This window comes from Plectrocnemia conspersa, unplaced genomic scaffold, assembly GCF_051122295.1.
Source record: "Plectrocnemia conspersa isolate PC_06_02 unplaced genomic scaffold, ASM5112229v1 ptg000004l, whole genome shotgun sequence".
Classification (NCBI taxonomy): domain Eukaryota; kingdom Metazoa; phylum Arthropoda; class Insecta; order Trichoptera; family Polycentropodidae; genus Plectrocnemia; species Plectrocnemia conspersa.
In genome coordinates, this window is record NW_028277168.1 from 2,817,879 (window position 1) to 2,845,680 (window position 27,802).

General features: G+C 34.2%; 1 protein-coding gene across 2 annotated transcripts in view; it reads right to left on the bottom strand.

Moving 5' to 3' along the window:
* Positions 1-1,671: 1,671 nt before the first annotated feature.
* LOC148235637 (uncharacterized) overlaps positions 1,672-27,802 on the bottom strand; it is a 149,350-nt gene continuing 123,219 nt past the window's right edge. Inside the window, exons 3-8 of one of the 2 annotated variants that reach the window (XM_088184987.1) lie at positions 15,477-15,612; positions 7,854-7,993; positions 4,818-4,915; positions 4,646-4,735; positions 2,139-4,572; positions 1,862-2,055 (exon numbers count right to left, since the gene is read on the bottom strand). In XM_088184987.1, coding sequence (XP_088041113.1) covers positions 2,009-2,055; positions 2,139-4,572; positions 4,646-4,735; positions 4,818-4,915; positions 7,854-7,993; positions 15,477-15,612 — 2,945 coding nt within the window. In that variant the 3' untranslated portion in view covers positions 1,862-2,008. Of the gene's footprint in view, positions 4,573-4,645; positions 4,736-4,817; positions 4,916-7,853; positions 7,994-15,476; positions 15,613-27,802 lie in introns of both variants that reach the window. The other variant, XM_088184986.1, reaches the window with a different exon arrangement.

Below are 27,802 nucleotides of genomic sequence, written 5' to 3' on the forward strand. Positions count from 1 at the left end.
ATACAATTCGTTGTAGAAATAATAAAAATAGAGAGCAAAATATATAACATGCAACATGCAAGGAATGATTAATGGCGCATCAATACGAAACGGCTATTGTAATAACTATTTGGCACAATGATGCAGTGATACTTTTTTTTTAATTAATAAACATCTATAGAGACATCATCAATTCAACAATTCATTTAATGTGCTACCTATATAAATTTATTATCGGACATCTATAAATATATTCATAATATATAGTATAAAATTGTATTTGATTCCGTTTCATATATATTATATATATATATACATTTATTTGATCAATATTGAATTTGTTATATAATCAAAAATTCGCCATACTAAATCTCATTTAAATATAGGTATTTCGTTATAATCAATTTCAGTACAATAACGAGTTTCATTTAATATGTATATATAAATCTGAGGTGAAAAAGATAGAGCCGTCTAAGCTTAGTGTATATACAAATCGATCTCAAAATGAATATTTGAAAGTCGGGTTTCATTGCGATTGAGACTTACTGTTCGATATTTCGTCAGCGATGGACCTGTCATGATCACGAATTTGAATTCTTCGAGTTCGTGATCATGACAGGTTCATCGCTGACGAAATATCGAACAGTAAGTCTTAATCGTGATGAAATCCGGCTTTCAAAATATGTTCATATCAACAAATAGAGAGCACATATATATATATAGTTATTGTATACAAAATAAAATTATCACAGAATTTTAGAAAAAAAATATTTATACATATATGGATGGAAATAATTCATATTGTTGGATGGTGTACATTCACTAAAAATGTCGACCGACGTTCGCTAGACTTTGTAAGCTTACAAATGGACACGTAATGTTTGTGCGAAACACTATATCGTAAAATGTTTCTTATACTCAAATCTATATATGCTTTCGTATCATTGAGAATATTACATAATAAAACATTAGAGATACGTTTCCATTCTTAAAATTTACGTGGACACAATCAACATATATTTAAAATTTATATAGATACATATATAATCCGCACGATCCGATGCAGAATGAGGTATGATTTTATATTTACGGCATGAAAAGCCATTTCCGTTTATTAATTGATATACACATACGATAAAATTAAGTATTGTTTCAAATCTTATAAAACACTATTAATTTAATAATGCAGTCTTCAAAAATCTCAAATCCATACACGAATGAGAGTAAAATGCAAAAAATTGCTACCCAAATAATATAATAAGTAAGAAAGGGGACAAATCAGAATGTTTAAAAAGATGTTTCACAGTCTTCCGTACGAGATACTTCGGTACGAGAATATTATTAGATAAATAATAAAGCATTAAAAGATCACTATCCCCTCTCCTGTGGCGTTTATAAATGTAAAATATTCAATGCAACGTTAAAATTAACCTATCGTCGCCTATATACAATTCACATAATGGCAAGTTGTATTTCAAAATCACTGTGCATGTTATTTTTACGTTAGACACTTTATTATAAATAATAATAATAATAATAATAACTATGTTTAAAAAAAGTTATATACTATCTGCGGGCGCAATCTGAACCTTAATCCTAAAAGTAACAGGTAGTTAGTTCCGTAAGCTCCGCAAAATTTGCCGGAAGTTTGCGATTATTCCGCGTCACTTGTCCGTCGGCAGATTCGTACGTAACCATAAATTAATTACAAATATACACAGTTCGTTTCTTAAATGTTAATAATACTATCGTTTCGTATCTCTAGACGAGGTCCTCGTCCGAGAGGATCGCCTCGGATCAGAAATCCAGCTCGCCGTAGCTGGACGAGGGCGAGGATCAAGTTTGCGGATCTTCGAGCGGCCTGAATCTGACGAAGCCATCCTGCGCGACCAGCATGCTGCCACCGCCGCCTCCGCCTCCTCTGTCGTCTCCTTCGGGATGATGTTCGGCGTTCAGATAAGCGTTCTGAGGCTCGTACGCCCGCGCCGGTCCGCCTTGCCCGTTCATCGCCGAAGTGAACGTCCTATCGTTAGGGTTGTCCGAAAACCCGTAGAGGTCCGTCGACTTTGGACGCTCCTGAAAGAAATTGTTTGCATTCTTACCCCTCTTTTGAGAGCCACTAGAGTTTATCACAGAAGATGTGGGTGAATTGTTTCTACCTCGGCGCTGAGAGTCTCTGCCTTGAGCCTTCGCCGACGGCGGCTCGTAGTAGTTTCTGATCGGATTCAACGTTTGTATGCCGGACGTGTGAAACGATCCGTTATCGGACGGATATCCGAACTCGCTCGGATCGTTTAAATGCGGATGATAATGACGAGAGTTAGAATCGTAGCCCATATTGCCCAGCGTCATACAATTCTGTTGGTTCTTCTGGCTAGAATTCTGCTTATTCCTATGTTTCTTTCTAGGATTACTCAGATTATGTCCGCTATTATTGCGGGACGATAATCTATCGAAAGACAAGTGTTTGAAATTATTCTGAGATCCTCTCACCGATCCTCCGTTGCCGCCGTACGCCATCGAATTCTTATGATTGACGTCTCTGACGAAATCGGAGTTAGTCCCGTATTGAATCACGTTATACTCGTGATCGATCGGATCGGATCCGTTATCCATGTTTTGAATAGTCGGCTCGCAATTCGAATAATGCTCTTCGGAAGCCGATAAATTATCAATATACCCCTGCATATTACCGTTGATGTTATTCTGATGACTCTTGATCAAATGATTACTGGCGCTCTGACTCGAAGTCGCGTTACTGGATTCGGTAGAGCTGCTGTGCGCTGCGTTAGCTATCGAACTATGACCCGAATAATTCTCGGCTATCGAATTATTATCGCAGTTCACTGCCAGCGAATTAATCTGAAACCGTTGGTTTTCTAATCCGGTCGAACAGCACTGATCCGGCGGTAATTGTAAATGCGGACTCAAAACTCCGGCGTCATAAATGGGCTTACCGGTTCTTAAAGTATATGTATGCAAATTAGTATTAGTATTGCAAATAGCCGGATAATCCGATTCGAATTGTTCGTTACTCGAGCTAGCGGTGCAAGGGAACAATCCTAATCCAGATATTTTATGATTATCGCTCTTCTCGTGCTGCAAGCTCGTTCCTAATCCGACCTTCAAGCTCACGACCCACGTAATAAGAGATACAATACTGATCTCGATCAAACGCAAAGAAAACTGATATCCCCATTGCATCCAATTGAACTTAGTCATATTAACCTGGATATTAATACCGAATATGCCGTACACTTGTAAAACTGCCAGCAGTATAAACACTAGAGCCGTCGCCAAATTAATATGTATGGCCTGATACAAATTTTGAAATCCTTGTATATAAGAATGAGACTTCTTCTGTAAAACTTTCTTGAGCGCCATATAAACGTACAAATAAATAAGACCGAGAGTCAGAGAAACTATCACGTAAAATATTTGACACACAAGACCCAAGATTCTCTTTTCGAGGCCGTCCAAATCCTTCTGTATACTGTTCATGTTCTCGATCATATGTAATATAATACATAGCATAATATGCATAAAACCACCGATAATGATCGTTCTAGGACGGACGATCAATGCGTAACAACTGTTCTTCAAATTCACACTATTGATCAATAAGAAGAGAATAGTGGCCGCAAACGCAATGCTCAAAAATATCTCTGGAATATGCAATAAAATATCGCTCAAGAACACTGGCAGCGAATTATTGATATTATACGGATCGTAACACATGTAGAAGATCCTCATGAGACACACCAGAACCAATATCAAATGAAGTATTATGAAATAGTATTGCGTGAACAAGTGTGTGAATTTGTTATAGCATATGATTTTGAAAATAGAATACACGGCCAAGATCGTAAATAATACAGTGGCGGAGTATATATGCAAGTTCCATGCTATACCGTTCATTCCGCTTTGATTTCTGTACGATACTGTATTCCCATTTTTACTAGCTTTCGGTTGACTTTTGCTGCCTTCTTTATTAGCGCTTGCGTAATTGTGAAGCCTCTCGGTGGACAACTCGACGTCTTTCAACACAAAAGTTGTAAGAGTGGCTCCGGTCTGATCCGAATTCAATTTAGCTCCGTTATCGCCGGAATTATTATCCGAATCGGCATTATCAGTGTTTTTATTAGTAGCGAATTGGAGATTCCTCCTAGTGTTCGATTCACCGTTCGTATCGACCAACAGAGGCCTATCTAAATTCATGTCTGGATCGATCACGGGTTGAGCAGATCCTTCGGTGGAAGAATCTTTATCTAAATTGAATCCTTTATCGGGCGTTCTAGCACCTGTCGACGGGATATTCGGAACGGTTTTATTTCTCGAATTAGTCTCGGATCTTCCGACGTCTGCATTTTGATTAGTCGGCGGCTTTCCGGTGAAAGCAGTATTGCGCAGAATAATTTCAGGAACTTCTTCCTTGCGTCCATTCGAACCTGATAGTATTCTCGAAATCGTCGTTATTTGAGATCCGAGATTGAAATCGGTGAAATTGGTTTGCTCCGGAGAGCTGATGGCGCCTTGAGAGCGAAGATCGTCGATGGATATCCCAGATGCGTCGATACTTCCATCTGAATTGATCTGAAAGTGACAATAAATATTAATTAGTATATATTAGAATAAAATAGTTTTAAACAAAAATATATATATATACCTTTTGGCTTGGCGTGTTCAAGGCTTTCTTCTTTTGGTGTGGGTCATTTCCAGGCACTGGTGGCGAAGGTACTTGCGGAGTCAGCGGTCCCTAAATAAACATTAAATTATTATAATAGTGTACATAGTCAAAATGCTTTCTATATTGATTATAAATTAATTAATTAACATACTTGACCCGGACGAATAGGAATCCTATCGTGACCCGGTATCAACGAAGGCGGTGGAAGAGGACGCCTGTTGTTATAATTACCGCTATCTGCATTTGTACCTAAAATATAAGAAACAATCAGTAATTTATATTTTTAACTACATTTTATACATACATAAAATGTTTTTATTAAACTTTGACCCTTTACACTCCAAAGACATTTTCAAAAGTTTTTCAGCAATTCCGTGTCATTTTCTATTTCAAAAAACTATTTCTTCTATATTCTATATTTATATGAAATAAATTTATTTTGGCATATTAATTTTAAAAATATATATTTTTTTAATTATATCTTAATTTATTTTTATTAAAATTAATTAAAGAAATGTACTATAATATTAATATTATTAAAATATAAAATTTTATTATTTATAAGAATTGTTTAATTAAATTTTTATTTTATTAAATTATAAAGATATTTATATAATAAGTAAAAGATTTAAAGCACTCGATTTTCTGATTTATTTTATTAATTTTAAGATATAATTTCAATTATCTTGAGAAAAAATGTCCAGATGTTATGGACATAGGAGCTGCCAGTAAAAAACAAAGAACTCCAAAGGGTTAAGAGGTTAAGACCGTTCCTTTGTCAACCCACATGATTTCTCATAAAATTCAAAACATTTCACTAAAGCAAAAAAATGAACTCAAAAACTTAAGGGCCTTACAAATCGATGAAACTACAGACATTAACAACAAAGCTCAACTAATTTTATTTTTGCAAATCATTAGAGGTGATAAATCATAAGTCAATTTATATTTTGCTGTGAATTAAAAATTGCACCTTCTCACTAATAACATTATTATTGTATTATATTGTTAATTTATTGTTACTACAATAATAATTTGTTCATTTTTATTCCTGCTTACATAATTGTGTTGGGATTTTTATTTGGTATGCTGCAAAATAAATTCTCATCGCTCAGTGTGTCATAAGGTAAAAAAAATGATCTGACACTGGTTTAAACTGATTCATATGTTATATTGACCATTTTACATAATAGTGACCATTTAAAAAACAAGTTTAAAATTATATTTTTCAAAATAAAATTTATCTTGATTTGAAAATAGTCTTATAAACGTTTAAAACTTTTCTGCATTTATGAAAGAAAGCATAAAAATTCGACACTTTGACATTGATTCTATAAATCACATATCGCACCCTAAGAATAATACTGTAGTGTGTAAAACTTTGCATTTTACAGGAGAGCAATTAAAATTGTGGCGAGTGGCGACAAAATGTGCTTTTAGGAAGCGGATATGGACTGCTTTCCAGGAAAATTTCGGTGAGTCTTCCAAATCCATGAAGATTTGGTTCTGAGTATCGGTATATATTGCGCCGGGGCTTCGCCCTTAGCTGGTCGGGCCCATACAGGCTTCTTTAGAGAGCTAACGCCACTGTGTTTCTCAAATACAGTGGCGGAATAACCATTGTTTTATATTTTTGTATGTATGTACAGCTGTGGGCAATTGTAAGTTTCATAAACAATATATCACGAATTTTAATATTAAAATGTATTCTTTATCTATTGTCGCGAAACAGGAATTCTAGAGGATGCAAGGGAATGGTCCGAAGCGTATGACATCTGCTCGAGAAGAACGCAGAATAAAGGATATCATAACAAATATCGATTCAAAACTGCTGCTAAAATACAAACAGAATTGCAATCTACTTCAAACTCGAATACTTTGAGACGGATAATGAATAGACTAGTTTGATTTAAGCTGGATTTAAAACGCGAAACATAGGAAAAAAACACTACTGAGAAAATGGAAAAGAATCGTCTTGAATGGGCAAAAGCTCATCGCCATTGGACCGTCGAAGATTGGAGAAGAGCGACTTCTCCGACGAATCCAAATTTAATCTGTTTGGAGCAGATGGTAAACGACTGTGCGCCGTAGAAAAAGCACAAGATTTCATCCCTTATGCATTAATCGATTCATCAAGCACTCACTCTATGTTATGATCTGGGGGTGCATGACAGCTTATGTGTTGGGCTCTGTAAATTTCAATTGAATGCAAAAATATATAAATTGGTGGTATTCCAACCCTTGAAGAACTTTCCCAACATACTGCTGAATCCATTTTGCAAGACAATTTTGCGCCATGCCATCGAGTCCAATTAGAGTTTTTACATTCAAACTTTCACTAAATTAATCCTCTATCTATATATTACACAATTCAAAGAGTTAATGGGAATCACATCATTAGCATGGCCAGGAAATAGCCCCGACCTGAACCCAATTGAAAATTTATAGGCAATCATAAGACAACAATTAAAAAAAAGGTTAAAAAATTTAGCCAAGCTGAAAAAACATGGCATGGAAGTGTGGGAAGAGGAGATCGATCTTAAAATAATTGAAAATCTGTATTTATTAATATGTGAAATTATGTCAAAATAATTTTGTTAAGATGTTATAAGTGTTTTATTTACAAGCTTCTAATTTTTAAATGTCCTCTGTGATACTGCTTTCTATGAATAGAATAAAAAAAAAGTCGCGCGCACGTGTTGAGTTGGTGGCTCGCCATTATGCACTTGCTGGGACGACGAAAAAAATACACCTTTCTCAGAATTGATACAATTATACGTTCCTAATTTTACAATACCCGTATTTTTTAACAATAACCACCATGTCAACTTTCAATTAGCCACAGCTGTATGTACGTGGCAAATTACTGCTGCTGTAACTTAGTTGCGACACTGAATACTTAAACTTAAACAAAGGGTGCGAAATGTAGATAATATAGTTGAACTTGCATCAAACACTTACCTCTACAAAAACACTAGAATGGTGTTTTCAAATATTTATTTAAATTAAAACATCGTACGTATGGGGATGGCTAGTAATACAAAATTGATACTCAATGGCAAGGGTTAAACGTTCCTATAGAAATAAAACACCAATAAAGCAATTTCTCGGAACTCAACCGTCCACACACTCGTCGCTCTCGTTTCAACCCACTTTTCCTGAAATATAAAGTAGCTAAGTGACTCACCCTTGAGCGTCGGTCTGTCCGCAAATGGATTTTTGTAGTCCGGCGGCAACGGAGGCGTGAAGAAGGTCCACGACGGTGGCGCGTGAGAGTGAGGAGCCCCCGCCTTCGACAAGATCGCCTCGCCGTGATGAGGTGGCAGCCTGAAAGAAGCGAAATATTGCATATTAATTCACGAGCATTACTTAATTCCGCAAGCACGTTTCGCTTTCGAAAGGCTATATATGTTATGCATGCACTACTACATCAGGTATTTGGGTGTGGTGAGAAGGTCGAACGAGGCTGAGGAGCCTCTCACTATCTATACATAATATAATATACCGTAACAAACGTGGGAATTGTGCAACGACTGAACAACAATGCTCGGACGCGGAGACAGTCCAGCGTTTGCGCAACTCTGCGAGAAGTCAAGAACTGTCTTACTGATGTCGCTCGGCGGCATCGTATTAACCCCCGGTCAGATTGTGAAAGATCAAGGAGGCGTCGCGGCCGTTTTGGTCGCTCGTTTATCATAGATCTTTGATAATTAACAACATTCCTAATAGAGAGAGGCGAGGACGCAACCGGGCGTTGCTTATCTGGCAAATTTATTGCATTCGGTGAAAGGCGCGAGTAGCGCATATGCGGTGGTGTATTGCACGCAAACCTTGAGGATGATCGCCTCCATCTAAAGGCCCTACATGGCTTTGTTTCTCCTAAATTCAAATATGTTTTAGCCTCGATCTTATAAAGCAGTTAACTACATACAAATACAAAGACCAAAAATAAGAAATGTTAAAGGCAACCCCTTTCATATATTATAATAGATCAATCACTAAATAAAATATCTGTTATATTTAAAGCATAAAATGCCAAAGTAGAATATTTTTCTAATAAAGACGTATTCTATTAATTTCTAATGCTTCCAATTAAACATAAAAAAAAACAAAGTTTATTTATGAAATACAGTTTAGAAGAATTAGATATAAGATCCCATATTTTCTTGACACTAGTTTAACCCTTTGTTTGCCGAAATCCTAAACATCGTATTTTGCTACTTTGGCGAGAATCGTTGGATTCGACTACGTCACGGAAAAAAGAATCAGATTTTTTTTTATTAGCTATAGGCTATAGGAAAAAATATTTTTTTTTCAACATACATATATTTTTTATTATGTGATACACATAGATATTTTGGCTCGGAAACCAAAGGGTTGAAGTAAATTAACTTTAAAACAGTGCATCTATCTAATGCACGAGATTTGTGATAACGATAAAATTAATTTAAACGTTATTAAAAAATTAGCGTAACCCCAAGAAAATATAAAAAAGCCAGTAGTAAAGATAATCCAAATCTGAGAATGCGATAGAAAATCAATACCTTCTATATAAAGGCCAAATACCTCAACGTTGTCGTGACGTCACGAGCGTCAGGGCAAGCGAGAAGCGTCAGAGCCAAAATAGTAAAACATGATAGTTCATCCCCATTGATTTTTTGATTTGATAATGAATATGATTTTGAGCGTTATGCGCAAAAAATCCGCCGGAGCTAAATTATAATTAGTATATATTAGGTTGATGCATAAGTAACGTTTTTTTAACTGTTTTAATATCTGTGCTTAATGTTGTTTCTTCTAACATTTTTTTAGTCTATCGTCAGCGGTTGAGGTATACAGAGCCCTTGTGATTTTTTTTTATGTCAGAGAAAAAAGTCCATATTCGACATTTTTTACTTTTATTTTTTTTAAAGGCCATAATGCAACATTGGCAACCAAAAACATACGTGATGTGTACGGCAGAGGTGCTATCGATGTTCGAAACAGTCAACGATGGTTTGCTAAATTCAGATCTGGGAATTTATCAACAGCTGATGAAGAAAGAGTGGGGCGCCCTTCAACCACCGATAATGATGTTCTGAATGACATACTTGAAACTGATCTCCGTCAAAATACCAGGGACATCGCAATGAAGATGGGTATAATTCAATCTACGGTGGTGAGGCATCAGAATCACAGTGGAATGGTTTCCAAGTACAACGTTTGGGTCCCGCAAACCTGCTGGACTGAGTTGCCACATGTGTTTCTTTGTGTGCGAGACAAAAGCATGAACTTTTTTGCTTCGAATAGTGACTGGGGATGAAAAATTGGTTGTCTATAACAATAAAACTAGGAAGCGACACTGGGTCAAGCCAGGACAAGTCCCAATAACCACTCCAAAGGCAGAACATAAAAAAAAAAATGCTTTGTGTTTGGTGGGATATGAAGGGTATTACTTATTACGAGTTATTGCAACCTAACCAAACAATTAATGCTAATAGATATTGTGAACAGCTGCAAAAATTAAACTCGGCACTCGTAAGAAAACGACCTGAACTTAGCAATCGCAAGGGTGTCATCTTTCATAATGACAATGCGCGGCCTCATTCTGCAATGATGACACAGCATAAATTAAAGGAGCTCAATTGGGATGTTTTAAAGGATCCACCTTATTCTCCTGACTTATCTTCTTCTGATTTTCACTTGTTTTTATCTCTACAAAATTATTTAAATAGAAAAAAAAATAATACAACAGATGAGGTAAAAACAGCACTAAATTCGTTCCTTGCATCGAAACTTGAAAGTTTTTATTCTAATAGGATTAAAAAGTTGACAGAAAGATGGGAGACAGTCATTAGCAGTAATGGAAAATATGTAGTTGATTGATTTAATTAATTTTATCTAATAATATTAACTTTTGTTTTCTTAAAAAAATACGACGTTACTTATGCATCAACCTAATATAATATAAATTATAATCAGTATATAAACTTCGATAAAGTATACAATGACTAGACAAAATATGCACAAATTGAGTTTTAGTTGTAGCTTACAATGCTAAATTTCGTGTATACTTTTACTAGATACTATATGCTTTAACTAGCGAGTGTGTGAACTCTCCGACGTGAGCTAGTTACATCGTTAACGAGCAAGATTTGACAAACGAGCATTTGAAAGTGACTTATTGTATAGGCAAAAAAAATAGAGTTGATCAGAACAGTGCTCTCTGAAATAAATCTACTTAAAAAGAGGATTAATTATTTAACCTGACAAGCGCAAGCCTAATGCGTAATATAATAAAAAAATAATGAATACCTACAAGTAAATATTAACCACCAGACTGAAAAAATATAGGAATCGGTGACATCTATATTAATAATTATAAATTATTATGTGTAATATAATTTATAACCAATTTATGTCACAGTTTTTATTACTATCGCATTTTTATACAAATAATAATTCGAGAACCGCTGCCAGGGGCTCGAACCCGCAACATCAGAGTTACTTGTCTGAGACGTTACGGACGGACTATTTCAACCTTATATAAATTGGCAGCAATATCTACCTTAAATAAATGGTTTAAAATACCTATTGAATACATAAATTATTTAATTTTAAATACTTTGACTAACATCGAATAGTTAGAGCATACAATAACTAACTACATTGTTCATATTCTAAAGTGATTTGACAACGAATACATTAATGCATTTTTAAAATTCACACTTTGCATGTAACAATATATACAGGTTTGTTCATTAGCAATTACTATTTACTATACGGCAATATCGTATAATCATAGATCTAAAAATTTGTTTCTTTTTCCGGAAAAAAAACAATGTATATTGTAAAATGTAACAAAGTTAAGAAAATACGGCGTATTATACATTTTTTACTTTAGTTTGATAAAAAGATGTAACGTAACTTTCGAGTGTGTGAAGTTTAAAGCAAAATAGAAATGGTAAGTACTGATTAGAAAAGTATTTCATTAGAAGTGTCGTATTTTTGAGTATAGGGAAGATTTTTACTCACGACCGTATGGCTAATAAGATGCTTTAGGGTGGAAACAGACTATGCTATTGCTTGTTACTTATCTAATAATTTCTAATAATGCATTTCCTTGTTTATGTCCATTTTAGAGTAGTCCTAATCCACCCAAATAGGCAATCGACAATTCACAAACAACTATGGCAAATGATCATGGTTTTTTGCGGCATAAAATATTGATCTTAATGTTTTTCATTTCCCGATAAATGAGAAATTTGTCCAATTTGCACATATAAATAAATATTTGTAATATACGGTATATATTTATATTATTACATTAAATAAATTTGTATCATATATGTAAAATATTTTTACTGATTTAATTTGCAAAAATTTAAGTAGTTATTTATTTACGTAAATTTTATTATAGTTAATAATTAAAATATTAACAAGCGCAAAGAATGGTACAACATTTATTAAAATATGCATAATTCATTTTATTTAAATTCCTGTATAATATAATTCTGACTAATATATTAATGCATGTTTAATTAACGATCACTTTCAAAAATGACAACATAATATTGTACGGGTTGATTCAATTCAAGTCTCCTATGTTGGCAGCACTGTAAATCAGACAGCTGTCAATAATCACGGGTGTTCAGTGGCAAACGTTAGTTTGCAATAACACATTTACAAAATGTATCTTGTATTTCAGTTTCGTGGGGTTTGAAGAGTTCCTGAAGTTGGTTAGAAAAAGTGTTAGCTTTTTGCTTAATATCTCTCGCTCAGTTTTGATTGGCGGAATACAGGCTATAGGTCTTTTTAACATTTTCGTTGCTTTCCATAAAAAATATTTAGGTAATTATTAATCGAAACTTTGTTTAGTTTCTGAATGCTTCGTTTCAATTGATGCTCCTTATCACTGAGAATATTTTTATCATTAGTCTCTGTCTCTGGTTTGATGCGATATTATCAAATAGGCTGTCCCTAGAAAAAAGTGTTGTCAATTCCAATATCAAACCTCTAAACAAAAGCACCATTTTTGTACTTTTGATATGAGAGTATTGGTTAAAGTGTATTCAAACCGAATTGTGGTCAATAGGAGGGCGCAAAAACAATTATCACTTCTCAGAAGTCAAAAATTCACGTCAAAAGCAATAAAATCGTGTCGGCGCCGACGCAGTGGGAACGCTCGGTAACGAGCGTTCCCACTGCGACGGCGTCGACACGATTTTATTGCTTTTGACGTGGATTTTTGACTTCTGAGAAGGGATAATTGATTTTTGCGCCCTCCTATTGGGCAAAATTCGGTTTATATGTTCCTCATTTAATTTGTTCGTTTTACACAATTTTTTCTAACCAATCTCTTAATTTTGTATAGAGTTCTAAATCTCGATTTACGCGAATTATTATTTATTGTAACCTATCATCCATTTGTGCATGTGTTCTATGCCTCGATTTATGCGAATTCGATTTACAGAAAATGCGACTGCGACGGCACGATTCTATTGCTTTTGACGTGGATTTTTGACTTCTGGTAAGAGATAAATTTTTTTGCGCTCTCTTATTGATCAAAATTCAGTTTAGTATGCTTCATTCGATCCTCACTTATTTAATATGCCGTAATATTATTATAAAAAGTTTTAATATGAACGTTATACAACCGAGCGTTTCCACTGCGGAAACGATTTTATTGCTTTTGACGTGAATTTTTGACTTCTGAGAAGGGATAATTGTTTTTGCGCTTTTCTATTGGGCAAAATTCAGTTAGAATATGCTTCATTCGACTCTCACTAATAAGTCATAATATTGTTTAAAAATCGCTATATTTCTACAGGCATGATTTAATTGATTTAATTTGATCCGCTGCAATGCATGATATTCAATGAAATGCCATGAATTTTAATGTGGATGTTATTCACTCAAATGCGGTAATTTTGCATATTGGCATAGATATTCAACCAAAAATGAGTCATCGTTGAACAAAACTGAGCCACGATTTTCAAGCATTGTTCTGGCATAAGTCTATTTATGGTGAAATAGCAAATCAAACTGAACCCAAAATTGCTATGCACTATGGCGAATCAAATCAATACTACGCTACACAGTAGAAACAACTTCTTCGGTACGCATCATAAGATTCCCTATCGAGCTCGACGGTTTACCGTTACATTCTAATTAGAATCCACTACTATTTGCCTCTCAGCCATACACCATGGGGGTGTTACCCTGCGCTTCTAAAGAAATATTCACCATTTTATTTTTATTATATAATAATGCTCTTTTCTTATAATAAATAAAAATATTTTATTGCTTTTGGAAACAACAATAGTAGGAACACATTTAATAATGACTATAATAATTATTTTTATTTAAAAAAACTTTGAATTTCTGCGTAAAATTAAAAAAATCAGATACATAAGTAGCAAAATTATGGAATGAAGTTAGTGGTATTATAGGTTAATCAAATTTATTCATTTAACAATCCAGAACTGACGCCGATACCCAAGAAATAAAAGTAAGAGGGGTGTCGCACGCAACGAAGAAAGAGATAAAGCATGCTATTTCGTGTAACGGTACTTCGTCCAGACGACATGGGAATCTTATGAAGCCTTCGGTACGCACTGTACGACGTCTCTGCGGATGCGTATTATCAAGTAAAGTATGCGTGGTGCGAAAACGATCCATAGTTATTCGAATTACTTGCTCGGATTGACGTTTATGTCGAACTGAACCACGCATTATTCATTGTGGAAAGGCAAACCAAACTGTACGCAAATCAGCTGTCATCTTTCATAAATGAAAAATACCAATTAAAGTATAGCAATAATTTTATATATCATAAAAATGCTAGAAGTAAAGACAATCGCCTATTTAAATAAGACACTGTATATTTTATTTGAAAAATGATTAGTTTCATGCGTTTATGGAGCCATCTAGACATCGTTTATAACTTGAATTACACCTCATAAATTTAGAAGCTGCTCGATAAGTACCCAGGAGTCGCTTGGCAATTGCGTATTTGTCAAGTGATAAAAAAGATCTGCTCTCTTAGGAATGCCGTCGACTCGAAAATAATAATAGTGTTCGATTTTTGACCTACGCCCATGCAAGAGTGTGAAGTATTTATATGACACACAAACAGTAAAGCGCGCGCGACTCGCTTCGAAGCCGTTTAATTATCGTCGTAAATTTTAGAGTTAACCTATTGGTCTTTGATTCGAATTGACTAGGAAAACCGCTAAAATGTATGTACATTCAAACGTTAAATTTATTATACATCGCGATTCCGACAATCGACAAGGATAATCCCGGTTTTTAGCCGCTTTATAAATTAATTCCGACGATTGTCGTTCACGCAGTAAATAATCGACGCGGATTAAACGGATCGGCATCAACAATTAAATTATCAATAATTTACAATGGCATGCCGAGCCTATTGTCGTTGTTTTATGATCCAAAACATCACAATCTAAATAATAAACAATAAGCCCTAAACACGACTATGTAGTAGTTTTCTCACAATGCGCCGCCGCTACGGAGATAACTCTCACGGATCTCCGACGCGGTACAGCCTCCGCGTGCCGTTGGAATAGTTAGATCGTCGCTGTAACCGATTTTTTATAGCACACCGCTATAACCGGGCCGTATATATATGTATATAAAAATAAACCGTTCCTATCGATCGTTCGTCGTTCGGCGAAACGAGATTATCCCCACAGTCGCAGAAGCCGGTCTCTCTTCGTCTCGGTAACCTCGCTACTGGATCTCGTTAATTGCGGGAAAGTTTAATTTAACATATGCCCCCACATTTTATTTATTATTAATAAAATCTCACCTGGGCTTGTGGTAAGTGGGGTTGCTGTTGGTCTTCAGGATGTCGGCGTTGGGCATCGAAGTCGGGAGCGCATGATCCCTCTCCAGCTCCTCGCCGTAGCCCTCGAGCGGCAGGTGCTTTCCAGGTATTGGTTCGACTGCAAACAAAAGAGAAGAACTTTATTAGTACGATGCAAAAATTTGCTAGCGACCAGGTTGCAGGGTTGCTAATTTAAGAGTTGTTAGAATTTGTAATCAGTACGTGGCCCGAATCACAATGTGCGAATAATAATGAAGATGCTCGGTACCGTAGAGCGAATCTTGGAACCTCGTACCGTAATTGGGTCTCGAGATTTTATTTTTATATTAAGATACATCTTTCTGATTGTATCGTTTTTTTTATTAAAACTACATAAAACACTACAACAATTGATTTAAACGGTCTAAAACGCTTTCATTTCTATCGCAATATTGGCCGGCAAACTGGTCCAATTTTACTAATGGTGAGCCATTATGAATATTAGCTTTTCGATCCAAAACAATTTAATGGCATATTATTTAAATAGCGCTAAGCACACTCCACTGTCAACCGTAATGTAAAATGATTACTTCCATATATATACTATATAATCGATATCATTATATTTAAACATTTTTACAAAGAAGCATAAGACACTTTCTTGAACTTTTACTTTACTCACTTTATTTTAAAATTTAAATGATATCTATTGATTGTAAGGTATAATAATATTGTATAACACATCGGGCTAACATCTTTCATGCTACAAAAATGCTTTTTCATTCAACCCAACGAGGATTAGAATTATTAAAATGGGTTAACCCGATCAATATTGCACACTAGAAAACGTTAAAAATGCTACAACCGTTTGCAGCGACCTATTTTTTTTAATAAAAATATATTTTTTAATTTTTTCGTAAAAAAAATGTGATGGACGCATAATTTTCATATATTTTTAACCGTTTTAATCAGGGCTGTGGAGTCGTTAAAAAAAACACGACTCCGACTCCGATTCCGATATTTACCAATAACACGACTCCACTCCGACTCCGACTCAAAAAAGTTCAATTTTATCAGGTATTTTTAGTGTTCTTCTACACGTTTTATATTATTACACATTCATTATTACGCAATTAAATTTTTATAAATTTCGTAATTTAAAAAAATGCATTTTATATAAAAAATGTTCGGGGTCGCTCATTTTTCACGACTCCGACTCCGACTCCAACTCCGGCCAAAACACCACGACTCTACGACTCCAACTCCGACTCCGACTCCGACTCCACAGCCCTGGTTGTAATCGTTCAGAAAATCTTGTTTTATTTTAAACAAAATTAGATTATCATCTCTATTATTTTATTGTTGTCAATTTTAATTACACTAGCCAAAGTTTTAGGAACAAATCCATAACAAGGTTATGATTAAATTAACACTATATGTGCTAGGTGTGGATAAATCCGAATCGCATTCTTAAATGCGAAATTCGGATTTGTCTCATGCTCAATAAAAAAAATTAAGTGCTAAATTGATTTTATTAAAAAGTAAAAAATAAAATTAAAGATTTAATCTTGAAGATGAATATAGATGCAGCATAGAATGAATTTAAGCATATAAAGAAAGTAAATCTTTAAATTTATTTTTTACTGTATACCTAATTGACTAATTACATGACTTTTTATGAAAATTAATTCAGCACTTAAAAATATATGTACAAGTCTATACTATTTATGAGTTTTACCATGACGAATATTTGAGTCATCGACCAGTAACGTATTAATTTGGAATTTGTTGCAAAAATGAAACAATGCAATGTTTAAAAAAGGTAAAGTGAAAATGTTTTTAATGAATTACTTACACTTAATTTTGTTAATAATTTTCAAATTATTTTAACCAATATTCAAACATTTTATTCAAGAAAAATAGTAAAGCTAATTAATCCGTCATTTATTTTCCGCAAATATCAGTTAAATTTTATGCCTGCAACCTTGGCCAAGGTTGGCCAAGGACGGAGAATATAGTGGGTTACTTCGGTTGAGTTCGGTTCTGCCCGCTCTAAAATCTCTTACAAGTTGTCTGAGGTTACCGAGAACGGGAGATAAAGTGGGGGTAATTCAGTCAACTTAGCCAGCTTCGAGCGCTTCCGAACATTGTCGGCATTATTTCCGAGTCAAAGGGACTGCTCTTTCGAGCGCGAGCGGTGAGATACTTCCCCTTTTGCTCTCTCGCGTGTTAAGTGACGAGAGTGAGAGAGATAATGATATGGTGTTTCGCAAACTGAGACAAAACGAGTAACTCGGTTCAATTTCAGTATGCGCGTAGGCGTCCTATGATCAACACGCATGTCGAGCACTGCATCGTGGTCACGTGGTCAAGTTATAATACCACATGCTTATCAGGGACTTCAACAGACTCTTACTGACATCTTTGAATATTTTAGGGCACCATAAGGGATCAATTATATTTTTGATTGTATATTCTTCTAATATCGTTATTATATTTTTTTCATATAAAATTAAATAATTAGTGGTACTTGATTTTGTTAAAAAAAATATTTTCGAATATCCTTATGCATTTTCCTAGATCGGTTTATATAAATGTCACACCATAACGAATTCTTATTTAGAATCGATGGCGACAAATTCTATGATAGTCACAGATGTGGTGATCGTATTCTGAAGTATCATTTTTATGCCTTATGGCATTTTGCAAAAGCCGACAAAGATTTTGCGTAAATTGAATATTTACGACCGAAAAACTTTCACTGATATTGTATTGGTGAGTGCCCACACAAACTTTTATAATTATCAGTAGCGTAATTTTAATAATATAACAATTTAAAAATTGCGATTATTTGGCACTTTTTTCGATCGCGCACAAATATGCCGGCTGTACGTGACAGAAGCCGCCGTCCGGACGGCATATGAAATTTGCGACAGTGTGGTCGCTTACTCGAAGTCGTAGATCTCGGCTGACTTCAGTTGTACTTCGTTCGGACAACTTTCAGAGAGTGTAGTTTAGGCATAACAATGCAATGTTTAATAAAAGGTAAAGTGAAAATGTTTTTAATGAAAATATTTCGTATGCTTTACACTTAATTTTGTAAATAATTTTCAAATTATATTGACTAATATGCAAATACTTCATTCAAGAAAAATAGTAAAGCTAATTAATCTGTCATTTTATTTTCCGGAAATATCAGTTAAATTTTACACTGTATCGCGATTGCATGTAAAGTAACTAAAAATGTAGATAAGTTTAAATTAATATTTTTAATAATAGTGAGTTGAGTTTAAGATGGTTGTATAAGGCTCGTTAGTTTCGACCCATTAGTTTATATAATCGAGCTTTCGATTCAGTGCAATGCGCGCGAGTCTAGGCCCGACCTCCTACCTGGGCCATCGTGAGTGATTGGTGGAGTAGGAGTCGTAAAAAATCGACCGACCCCGATTTTTTAACCCTTTCCACCCCGACTAATAATTTTTCAATTGTTCATGCGTTTTAAGTCGGTAATATCAAGTAAACGAAAGTTATTATACACTTAATCAAATACCCAATAACAGCCGGTGTCATCACACGTAAACACATACAATGGCGCGGCACTAATCCAAGCGAATGTCATGTTTCTACACTGATCATATTTACATATGATATATTAAAAATAGTATGTATTTACTAATTACTACAAAATAAAATAATTAAATATATATTTAAATCAAAAAGTCGGAGTTGGAGTCGGTAACATTTCAACGACTCCACAGCCTTGGTTATCAAGGATGAGGGTTGATGTAGCGGTCAGTCACACATAGGATTACACACAAAATATTAACCAGCCAACGATTAATTAAAGAGTCGTAGAAATGACTGGTTAATTTATCATATTTGAATAGTACCCGGGGATTAAAAAGTTAAAATAGTGATAATGGTAGAATTTTAAATACTTATCATGTGAAAAAGATACATCTTGCTTTTACGGGTAATTTATCAAATGAAATGCAAAGCACGATTTAGTGAATAATCTGTAACAATATTTTGGATGATTTCCAAACATAAGCCATTGAGCTGGTGTTTTTAACAGGAGAAACAGTCAAAACAAAGTTAAGAACCAATCTAAAACACGAAATTTTACAAATTACAATAAAAGTTTCTAAGATGCTCGATTTTTTTATGAGAAACGCGTTTCACTTTGACGATCCGTGTCTAGGATTCTCAATTATTCGTAGTTTTAAACTATTCGAATATTAAATGGGATGAAGTATTCGAATGTTTTTTACCGATATTAATTTACTTTACCAATTAGTGTGAAAAAAATTGGTTAATAATAATTTTATAAGATATGCATAACACAATGCAAAATGCCTAATTTATTATTACATACTTTTTAATCGGAAACGTCATTTTAGCAACATCAATACAGTAACATTTTAAATATACATTTTTATTGAATTTGATTAATACATAATGCGGATTTGAATTATTGAACGACAAATATAAAAACGTAACACAAACTTCACAAAATTTGCTGCGCTCACCTACTTTTGAGATAAGCGTTAAACGATAATGTACTATGGGTCTTTTCAATAATTTGTTTCTTTCAACGAACGAATTCTGCGAATTCGGTCATAGTAAACACCGCAACAAACGTTCTATGCTTGCGACCAACGGCTGGTTTTGCATATTCATATATTTAATATCAGATGTATTATGTTTTCAATGGTCTTTATTTAAATAAATAAATAATAATAATACATTTAAGTTGACAGCGTAACTAGATTTTTGGCGATTATCAAATACTGGGAATATTGTCTACAATTGTAATCAAGTACACCCATATCTCGCTTTACGGCCTAGATACGTTCCACGAAACTTGGCCGCAAAGCAAAAAGCCGTATAACGAATCAATTATTCTAATACAATTTCATACAAATTCAATGGGATCAGTTCCAAATTTGTTAAATATGTAATGATTTATCATTTAAAATGCATTTTATCTTTTTATTTCATTTAATCAAAAATACATACATAACAAGTACTTACATTTGTACATAAAATAATAACAGATTCCAAAAACCAACAATAATCCATAAACAAAAATGAAACAACTTCATGTTACATAAAATATGTGTATGAATACATATGTACATAATTTTTTTTAAAATGGCTTTAATCTGAAGACGATGAAGAAATGGTAACCTGTAGATCACTGTCGTTCTCATTTTTCGCTGGTAAGGGTGGGCCTGGCTTAAAAAAATTGTCCAACGTTGTTTGTCTTGCCTTTTTGTCTATTTCGTTCTTCAGTGATTAATAACAGCTAATGGCTGAGTTAATTCCTCGAGAAACTTCAGCGCTACGTTCGACGTCAGGATCGTTTTTAAGGAAGATGTTTATTCCTTGTTCGAAATAGGAAAAAGCTTTTGACAATTTTTTTGATGTTAGCTGTTTAAATACAACAGGCTCTGTCTCTTCATCAAATGCCGGTTCTGCTTGCAACTGAATGAGCTCCTTATATGAAAGGGGTTCCCTATCAGCTTCAAGTAGATCAAGCACATCACGTTCGTTCAAACCTTCAAAGCCAAGATCATGTGCTAGATCCAAAATGTTTTGCCTAATTTCAGGATGGCAATTAACTACTGCATCAGTACTTTTTACACATTCTGGCCATATTTTTTTCCAAACATGGTTCATTGTTGTTAATTTTAATTCCTTCCATGATTCACTGATGATGTCAACAGCATCCTTGATGTTATAGTTTTTCCAAAATGTTTTAATTGAAGATTTACCATCGGTTTCCCTTATAAGTTGTCGGAAAGTTCGGCATAGGTAATATGCCTTAAAAGTGGCTATTGCGCCCTGATCCATTGGTTGGATCAGAGCTGTTGTATTTTTCGGAAGGTACTCAATCATGACATCTTCAGATAGTTCGGATAAATTAGTAGGATGCCCTGGTGCATTATCCAAAATTAGCAAAGCCTTGTTGCTTAAGTTATTGTCTCGCAAATATTTTTTCACTTCTGTGCAAAAGTGATTTTTGAACCAATCCTCAAAAGTAGCTTTAGTCATCTGAGCTTTCTTGTTGGATCTCCATATGACGGGTAATTGATTTTTATTTAGTCCTTTAAGAGGCCTTGGATTTACGGACAAATATATTAAAAGTGCATTTGCACCAAGTAGCAAAGTTAATCGTTCTTTAGACACCTTATAACCAGGCGCAGATTTTTCGGTTTTTGAAATGTACGTGCAATCAGGCATTCGCTTCCAATAAAGCCCTATTTCGTCTACGTTAAACACTTGTTCAGGTTTATGACCACCTCTTTCAATAATTCCCTTTAAAATTTTTTAAAAAATCGACATCGAAAAAAAGTTTTTTTGCCGTTATAGCGAAAGATTTTAGGCCGTAAATCGAAAACGTGCCTTAATTGAAGAGTGCCGTTATAGCGAAAGGCCGTATAAAGAGCGGCCGTATAGCGAGGTATGGGTGTACCTGTGTATAAGAAAGCAAAATTTGTCAAGTACAATTTAAATCTTAATGTATATTTGTATTAAAAATACTGATTGATTTATATTTCTCCTGATCAAGTGAGATGAAATTAACTAGGACGGTGAATTAAAAATATTTTACGAATAAAACCACTCGTCGACAAGATTATTTGCTAATTAATCATTAAACATTGTTTTATAGCACAATTTCTTAGAAAATGTAATACTGTTTTCGTTAATTAACGTTTTTGATTACCCACACACAGCGTATTTTTGTTAACCTACTCTTGACATAAACACGAATGTTTTCCTTATACATGCCAAAATAATATATTACCGTGTTTATAGCGAGGTGGTGAAAATAATGGTGAATATTCAGCCCGTCCGAAAAATTTAATTACGCATACGCTGGACCGTACCGCAAAGATATAGACCGCGCCCGTCCTAATCCCATATCGAAATTTCTACTCAGGTATGCCGTAATACAGAATATGTTAATAAAGTGCCTTCCCAGGCAGTAGCACACGTCAAAACTCGCACATACGCGCCGATAATTGGATCGTATCGGTTATACTAATTCCCGTCGTGCCGACTCTGGGCACACATTCGATAATCCGCAAAGTCGCTTATTATTCAAAGCTCGGATATTATTCACCGAGCACATGTGTACGTACGTACGTATACGTACATAATCCGACCTGATCCCGAATATTAACAGGTGAGCGAAGAGGATCGAATTAAAGTTATCGCGACTTTGAGATCATGCGTGTGTGCGAGCGAGATAAGGAACTCGAGCAAGATAAATACTATCCCGGAGGGCAGAAAAATTGAGTGCCACGGGAGGTCCTGCCGGGGTATCCTAATAAATATATCGACGTACCGAATTACACCTGAGGCCGAATAAAAAAACTGTTATCCCCGGGAGTTTATTTACGAAAACGTCGATGTTTTGCCGTTGCCGGTTGTTGTCGCTGTCAACGCGCCAATTTGCTCGGCATCATCCGAAACGGACCACATCTGCCCGCAGGAGGGCTGATCCCGAAATAAGGGCGCTAAGAGGACGTGGGATACACATGTTGTCAAGAGAGGCGATAATGCAGGAAGTGCCACCGTTTTTATCGAAGCCATTCCTACCGCTGATTTACACATGTGTACAAACACCGCAACGGAGCTTACCGCGTTCGTTACGTCAAACCCTTTTCGGCATCGCGTTAAAAAAATACGCATTCATTTAAGTTATTCGTTGCTATCATAACAGGACAGCAAAATTGAAAAAAAATTAATACTGGTTATATGATAAAAATCAGTTCAACGACTTACCACAAATGAGTGGATAATTAATAAAATAATGCGTAATAGCTTTCCCCATTTCATATAAAAAATCACATTGTTTTAAAAACATGCGGAGAAGCAAATTCATAAGTAAGAATAGATTTCCTTGACTTTAAATGAAAGTTGTAACGGTGCATCAGAACTTACTGTCTTCTCGAGATGATCAGATGTATTAACAAATAAACACCAATATTTATCGATAAAATAGATTGATTATGGGTGTAAATCTTTAAGGACTAAATAAAGTTACATTTAAATGTTCAATAAAATAAATAATTTGGCATATATTTTGAATTTAACATAATAAAACACAGTATATTTAATACCTGCAAATATTTAAAAGCTGACATTTTTCAACTTAAAATTTATTTTCAAGTCTGTGTAAAAAAAATCAATTAAAACAAATATTTAAGAAAAAACAGAAAAGAAAGAATTGTAATAAATTAATAATTGACTTATCATCTAACTACAGTAAAACATTTTAAAACTAGTTTAATAGTAATTTCTTCGTTGATTCAAAAATTCAAAGCGAATCTTTGACAAATTTAATTTAAAAAAAAGCGAGAGAAGCGAAAAGATAACAACCTTAATTACAGCCGTAATTTAATCCTTTGAGCGATATGGCCGTACATGTACGGTGGTCGATCTTTCGCTGTTTTAAGTATAAAATATATTTTGAAATAATAAATTAAGAACATCAGATTTATATAATATATTTTTAATTTACGTTATTTCAATAGAAAATAATACTAATAAATTAAAGAGTACGAAATAAATTGTATTACTTTTATAAAAAATATTGAGAGCCTCTGAAATGATAAGAAAAATCCACAAAAGGTTTAAATAAATTATTAAAACAAACAGTAGTAAAATAAATCAAAGCAATAACAGAAATAATTATGGAAAAATACGTAAAATTACCTCACTCCCAGGTGTATACTAACAAATTAACAAATGTATATAAATGAAGTCACTATTCAAAGGGTTAAGAACACCAAACCAATTATGGCAAACAAATATTTAAGAGCATATGTTTATTACGCATTGAAGATTGTTATTGTCCACTGACTCTAAAAAATAAATGACTATGTTTTATAGTTTATTTAACAAAAAAATTGAAAATTAAAAAGTATGTATGGAAAGACAACGTAGTTATTTCCTGTAATATGGTAAATATATTTTTTAATTATTAAACTACTAAATACATTTTATTTACATTGGTAAAAATGTAAATCTACTGGTGAAAATGTATTCCAATATGATTTCACTGAAATGTCATATTTTAAAAAAAATTTTTGTGATAGATTTTTTTTGAGGGATAACCCGAAAATTTTGGATTTAGAATCAGGGAAGTCATTTCAGGTTTTTTAATATTACTATTTTATGAAGATTGAATGACATCCATTTTTCTGGCCAAATTCAAATGGGTGAAAATGCTCCCCCCTTTCTTTCCCAAATGACGTCCCTGCTTTTTTATTACGTATTAATTAATACAGTGAAATCTCAGTATAGCGAAGCTTACGGGACCGAAGAAAAAAATCAAAAACTGGGACACGATTTTATTGCTTTTGACGTGGATTTTTGACTTCTGAGAAGGGATAATTGTTTTTTGCGCCCTCCTATTGATCAAAATTCGGTTTGAATACACTTTGATCACATCAATAAATTTTAAATTAAATAAATCTCTCATATTTTTGCGCTTCGTGGCTGTTTAAATTTAATATAAATGATATTTGAATATTTTTTTTTAGTAAAACGCTTAAGAAGTTCCGGCACCTTTTTTGTTTAAAAAAATGCCCTGGTAATAAGTAATAAAACATACATTTGATTATTACCTAGCGAGGTTATAGATATTTTATTAATATTATATTAGGACTAAAATACATTACAGTAAAAACGTAGTTTACGAGTGTTTTTATATGATGTTAGAATTACAAAGCACTTTTTTGTTTAAAAAAAGCCCTGTGTATAAATAATGTGTGGGCTCATAACGCACGCGCGTGTTCTAAGGCAAGAAAAGTACCTCAGTACTATCATTATTATTTAAAAAAAACTTGATTCGATTACTATAAAATGTTACAATATGACAATTATTAATGCAGCGTTTAATAAAAAGTCTAAGTAAACAACTGCTATAAACAGCAGTGTACCAAGATTCTAGAATAGATCCTTGTAGCACTTGAGAATCATAAACAATAAATGAAATGAATGACCTCTCCCCTCAATTGATAAGACTATGTTGCATGGAAGAAAACAAAATTGTATATTAGAAAACACCGGCGATTTATGTACGTGTGTGCCATATGGCAAATGATTCAGCTTTTGAAAGTGTTCATTTAAGATTTATGGCCGTTGCTGTTTGCAATTTTTACTAGCTATGACTTTTTGAGCTCGCTCTCTCGATTCAACTGCGCGTTATATAATAATTCGCAATAACAACGAACAATATTACACTATAAATAAATGTGATGCTGCATTTTCGCGAGCGAAAAGCCGCCGCGGCGCCTGAAGGGTTAACACCTACAAAAACAATCTTAAAACATAACGACATGTCACATAGTAATACAATACAACACAACGGCGTCGTTTCGGTTCGACGGGCAAATATTGTCTGTCGTCACACCCTGATTAGCCCGCGTCGAAGAACAACGGATTGAAAATTATATTATTTTACATACGTACAACTGCATGCATTAGGCACGAGGACGAAATTAAAACGATCAAAAGCGAGATCACACGTAAGGGATTTAGCGACCCCGTTTAATTTGGCCGCCACGTATACGTGAGTAATTTTTTCCTGGGCATTGCAGAGGTTCGTAAGCGTGCACCGCGAAAATTTATTTAATTCTTGAACGTGTTAACATAAAAAATTATCGCTGATTAAAGAAAACTTTTTCGATGCAAGGTATAGGAGATGTATGTAATACATGAATAATGCTTCAAAAATGGCACGCGTTTGAGAGCCTCTGGTGTATTGTATATTCAAAAGGTCGACAGCGAGAAAGGGGTGAAAGATAAAATTATTAAAATTAAAAAAAAAAAAAACGATAATTACGAAACGAAATTCTGCCGCAGCGCGCGCTTCGGGTTTTTTCGCAAAGAAAAACAACACCTTTGGCTCGGCTCGTGAAAAACGATTATGGCGCGAGCATAAAAACGATATATTAGTCGACGAGAAAAACTCGGTTAAGTTTAGCGGGGGTGGCTAATAAAGCTTCAGGGAAAAGGCGAAACGGTGCGTGCGTATGTGTGCGAAGGTATACGTTAACTACGCAAAGAGACGTTTCTCTCGCGTTATAGATCTCACGACAAAACGCGTATACGCAAAAAATATTTATTATATTTACTATTTCGCTTCCATTTTTTCATCCCTGTGTTCCCCCTGCTGCGTAAAACGCGATACTAATGAGGAAATACAGCGAAGTTCCGACGGAAAACATGTAAAACACGCATTAACCCGAGTAGGGCATTAAATTAACGGCTCGGGGATTGTCGTCAGTCTAGTTATTTTTTTAACAACAAAAAAGACTACGTTACGAATAATCGATTATACGTTTATATAATAAAAGTTAATACGTGTGACATATCAATACGTAAGGGGTTCGAAACCGGTTATTTTTACCGTAACATAATTTAAAACGCATTATGGAATAATGGTGGGAATTCTACGTTTTTGTGGTATTCATTTTTTTTTATATCAATTAACTTAATTGATATTTTAAACTCTGAAGATGGTGGATCGTTGCTGAATCGTGTTACGTACGTACGTTTTTTGAACGGCGTTCCTATTGCAAATGCGATTTATCTTCGCTCAAGGTAACAGAGAAACTTAATTGATAGTTTAGCGAAGATCTATGATGCGATCGACTATTATTTTTATGGATAAAACGAAGGACGAAAGCATAGTCATCGATCATTTTAATAGCAATGAACGTGAAAGAACAATATATAATTGGTGGGATAAAATATACCTCATTTTTATCAATACCTAACCTTTTTTTAAATATGTTTTTATTAAATAAATGTTTGCATCTCTTTTATTATGAGATAGTACTTGATTATTTTCAATTTGGATACACCAAAACATGCCCTAAAGCATCCATGGTTTCAAAACACCCGCGAGCACTTTAGTAATAATGAAATTTTTTATAGATAATAAGGTATAAAATTTCTGGATCTCACATCAAATTCTAAGCTTCCGTAGAAATTTGATTTTTTTGTCGTATTTTATCTTAAAAATAAATTACCAATTAATAAATCAAAAATAAGGCTGCAGTATCGTATGCTTCGTACATAAGTACCCTTCAAAATATTTCATTAAGAATCGTGTCAAATGCTCGATGGTTTACCAAACACTTATCAATCAAACTTATACGAACAAATTAAGGGTGGTAAAAACGGTGATGTTTGTCAATACAGACATTCATCAGAACCAATTAAGCAGAAAATAAACATTAATTACTGTATATGTTTAATTTAAAGTTAATATAAGCTCTTACGTGAGACATATTTAGGTGTTTTTA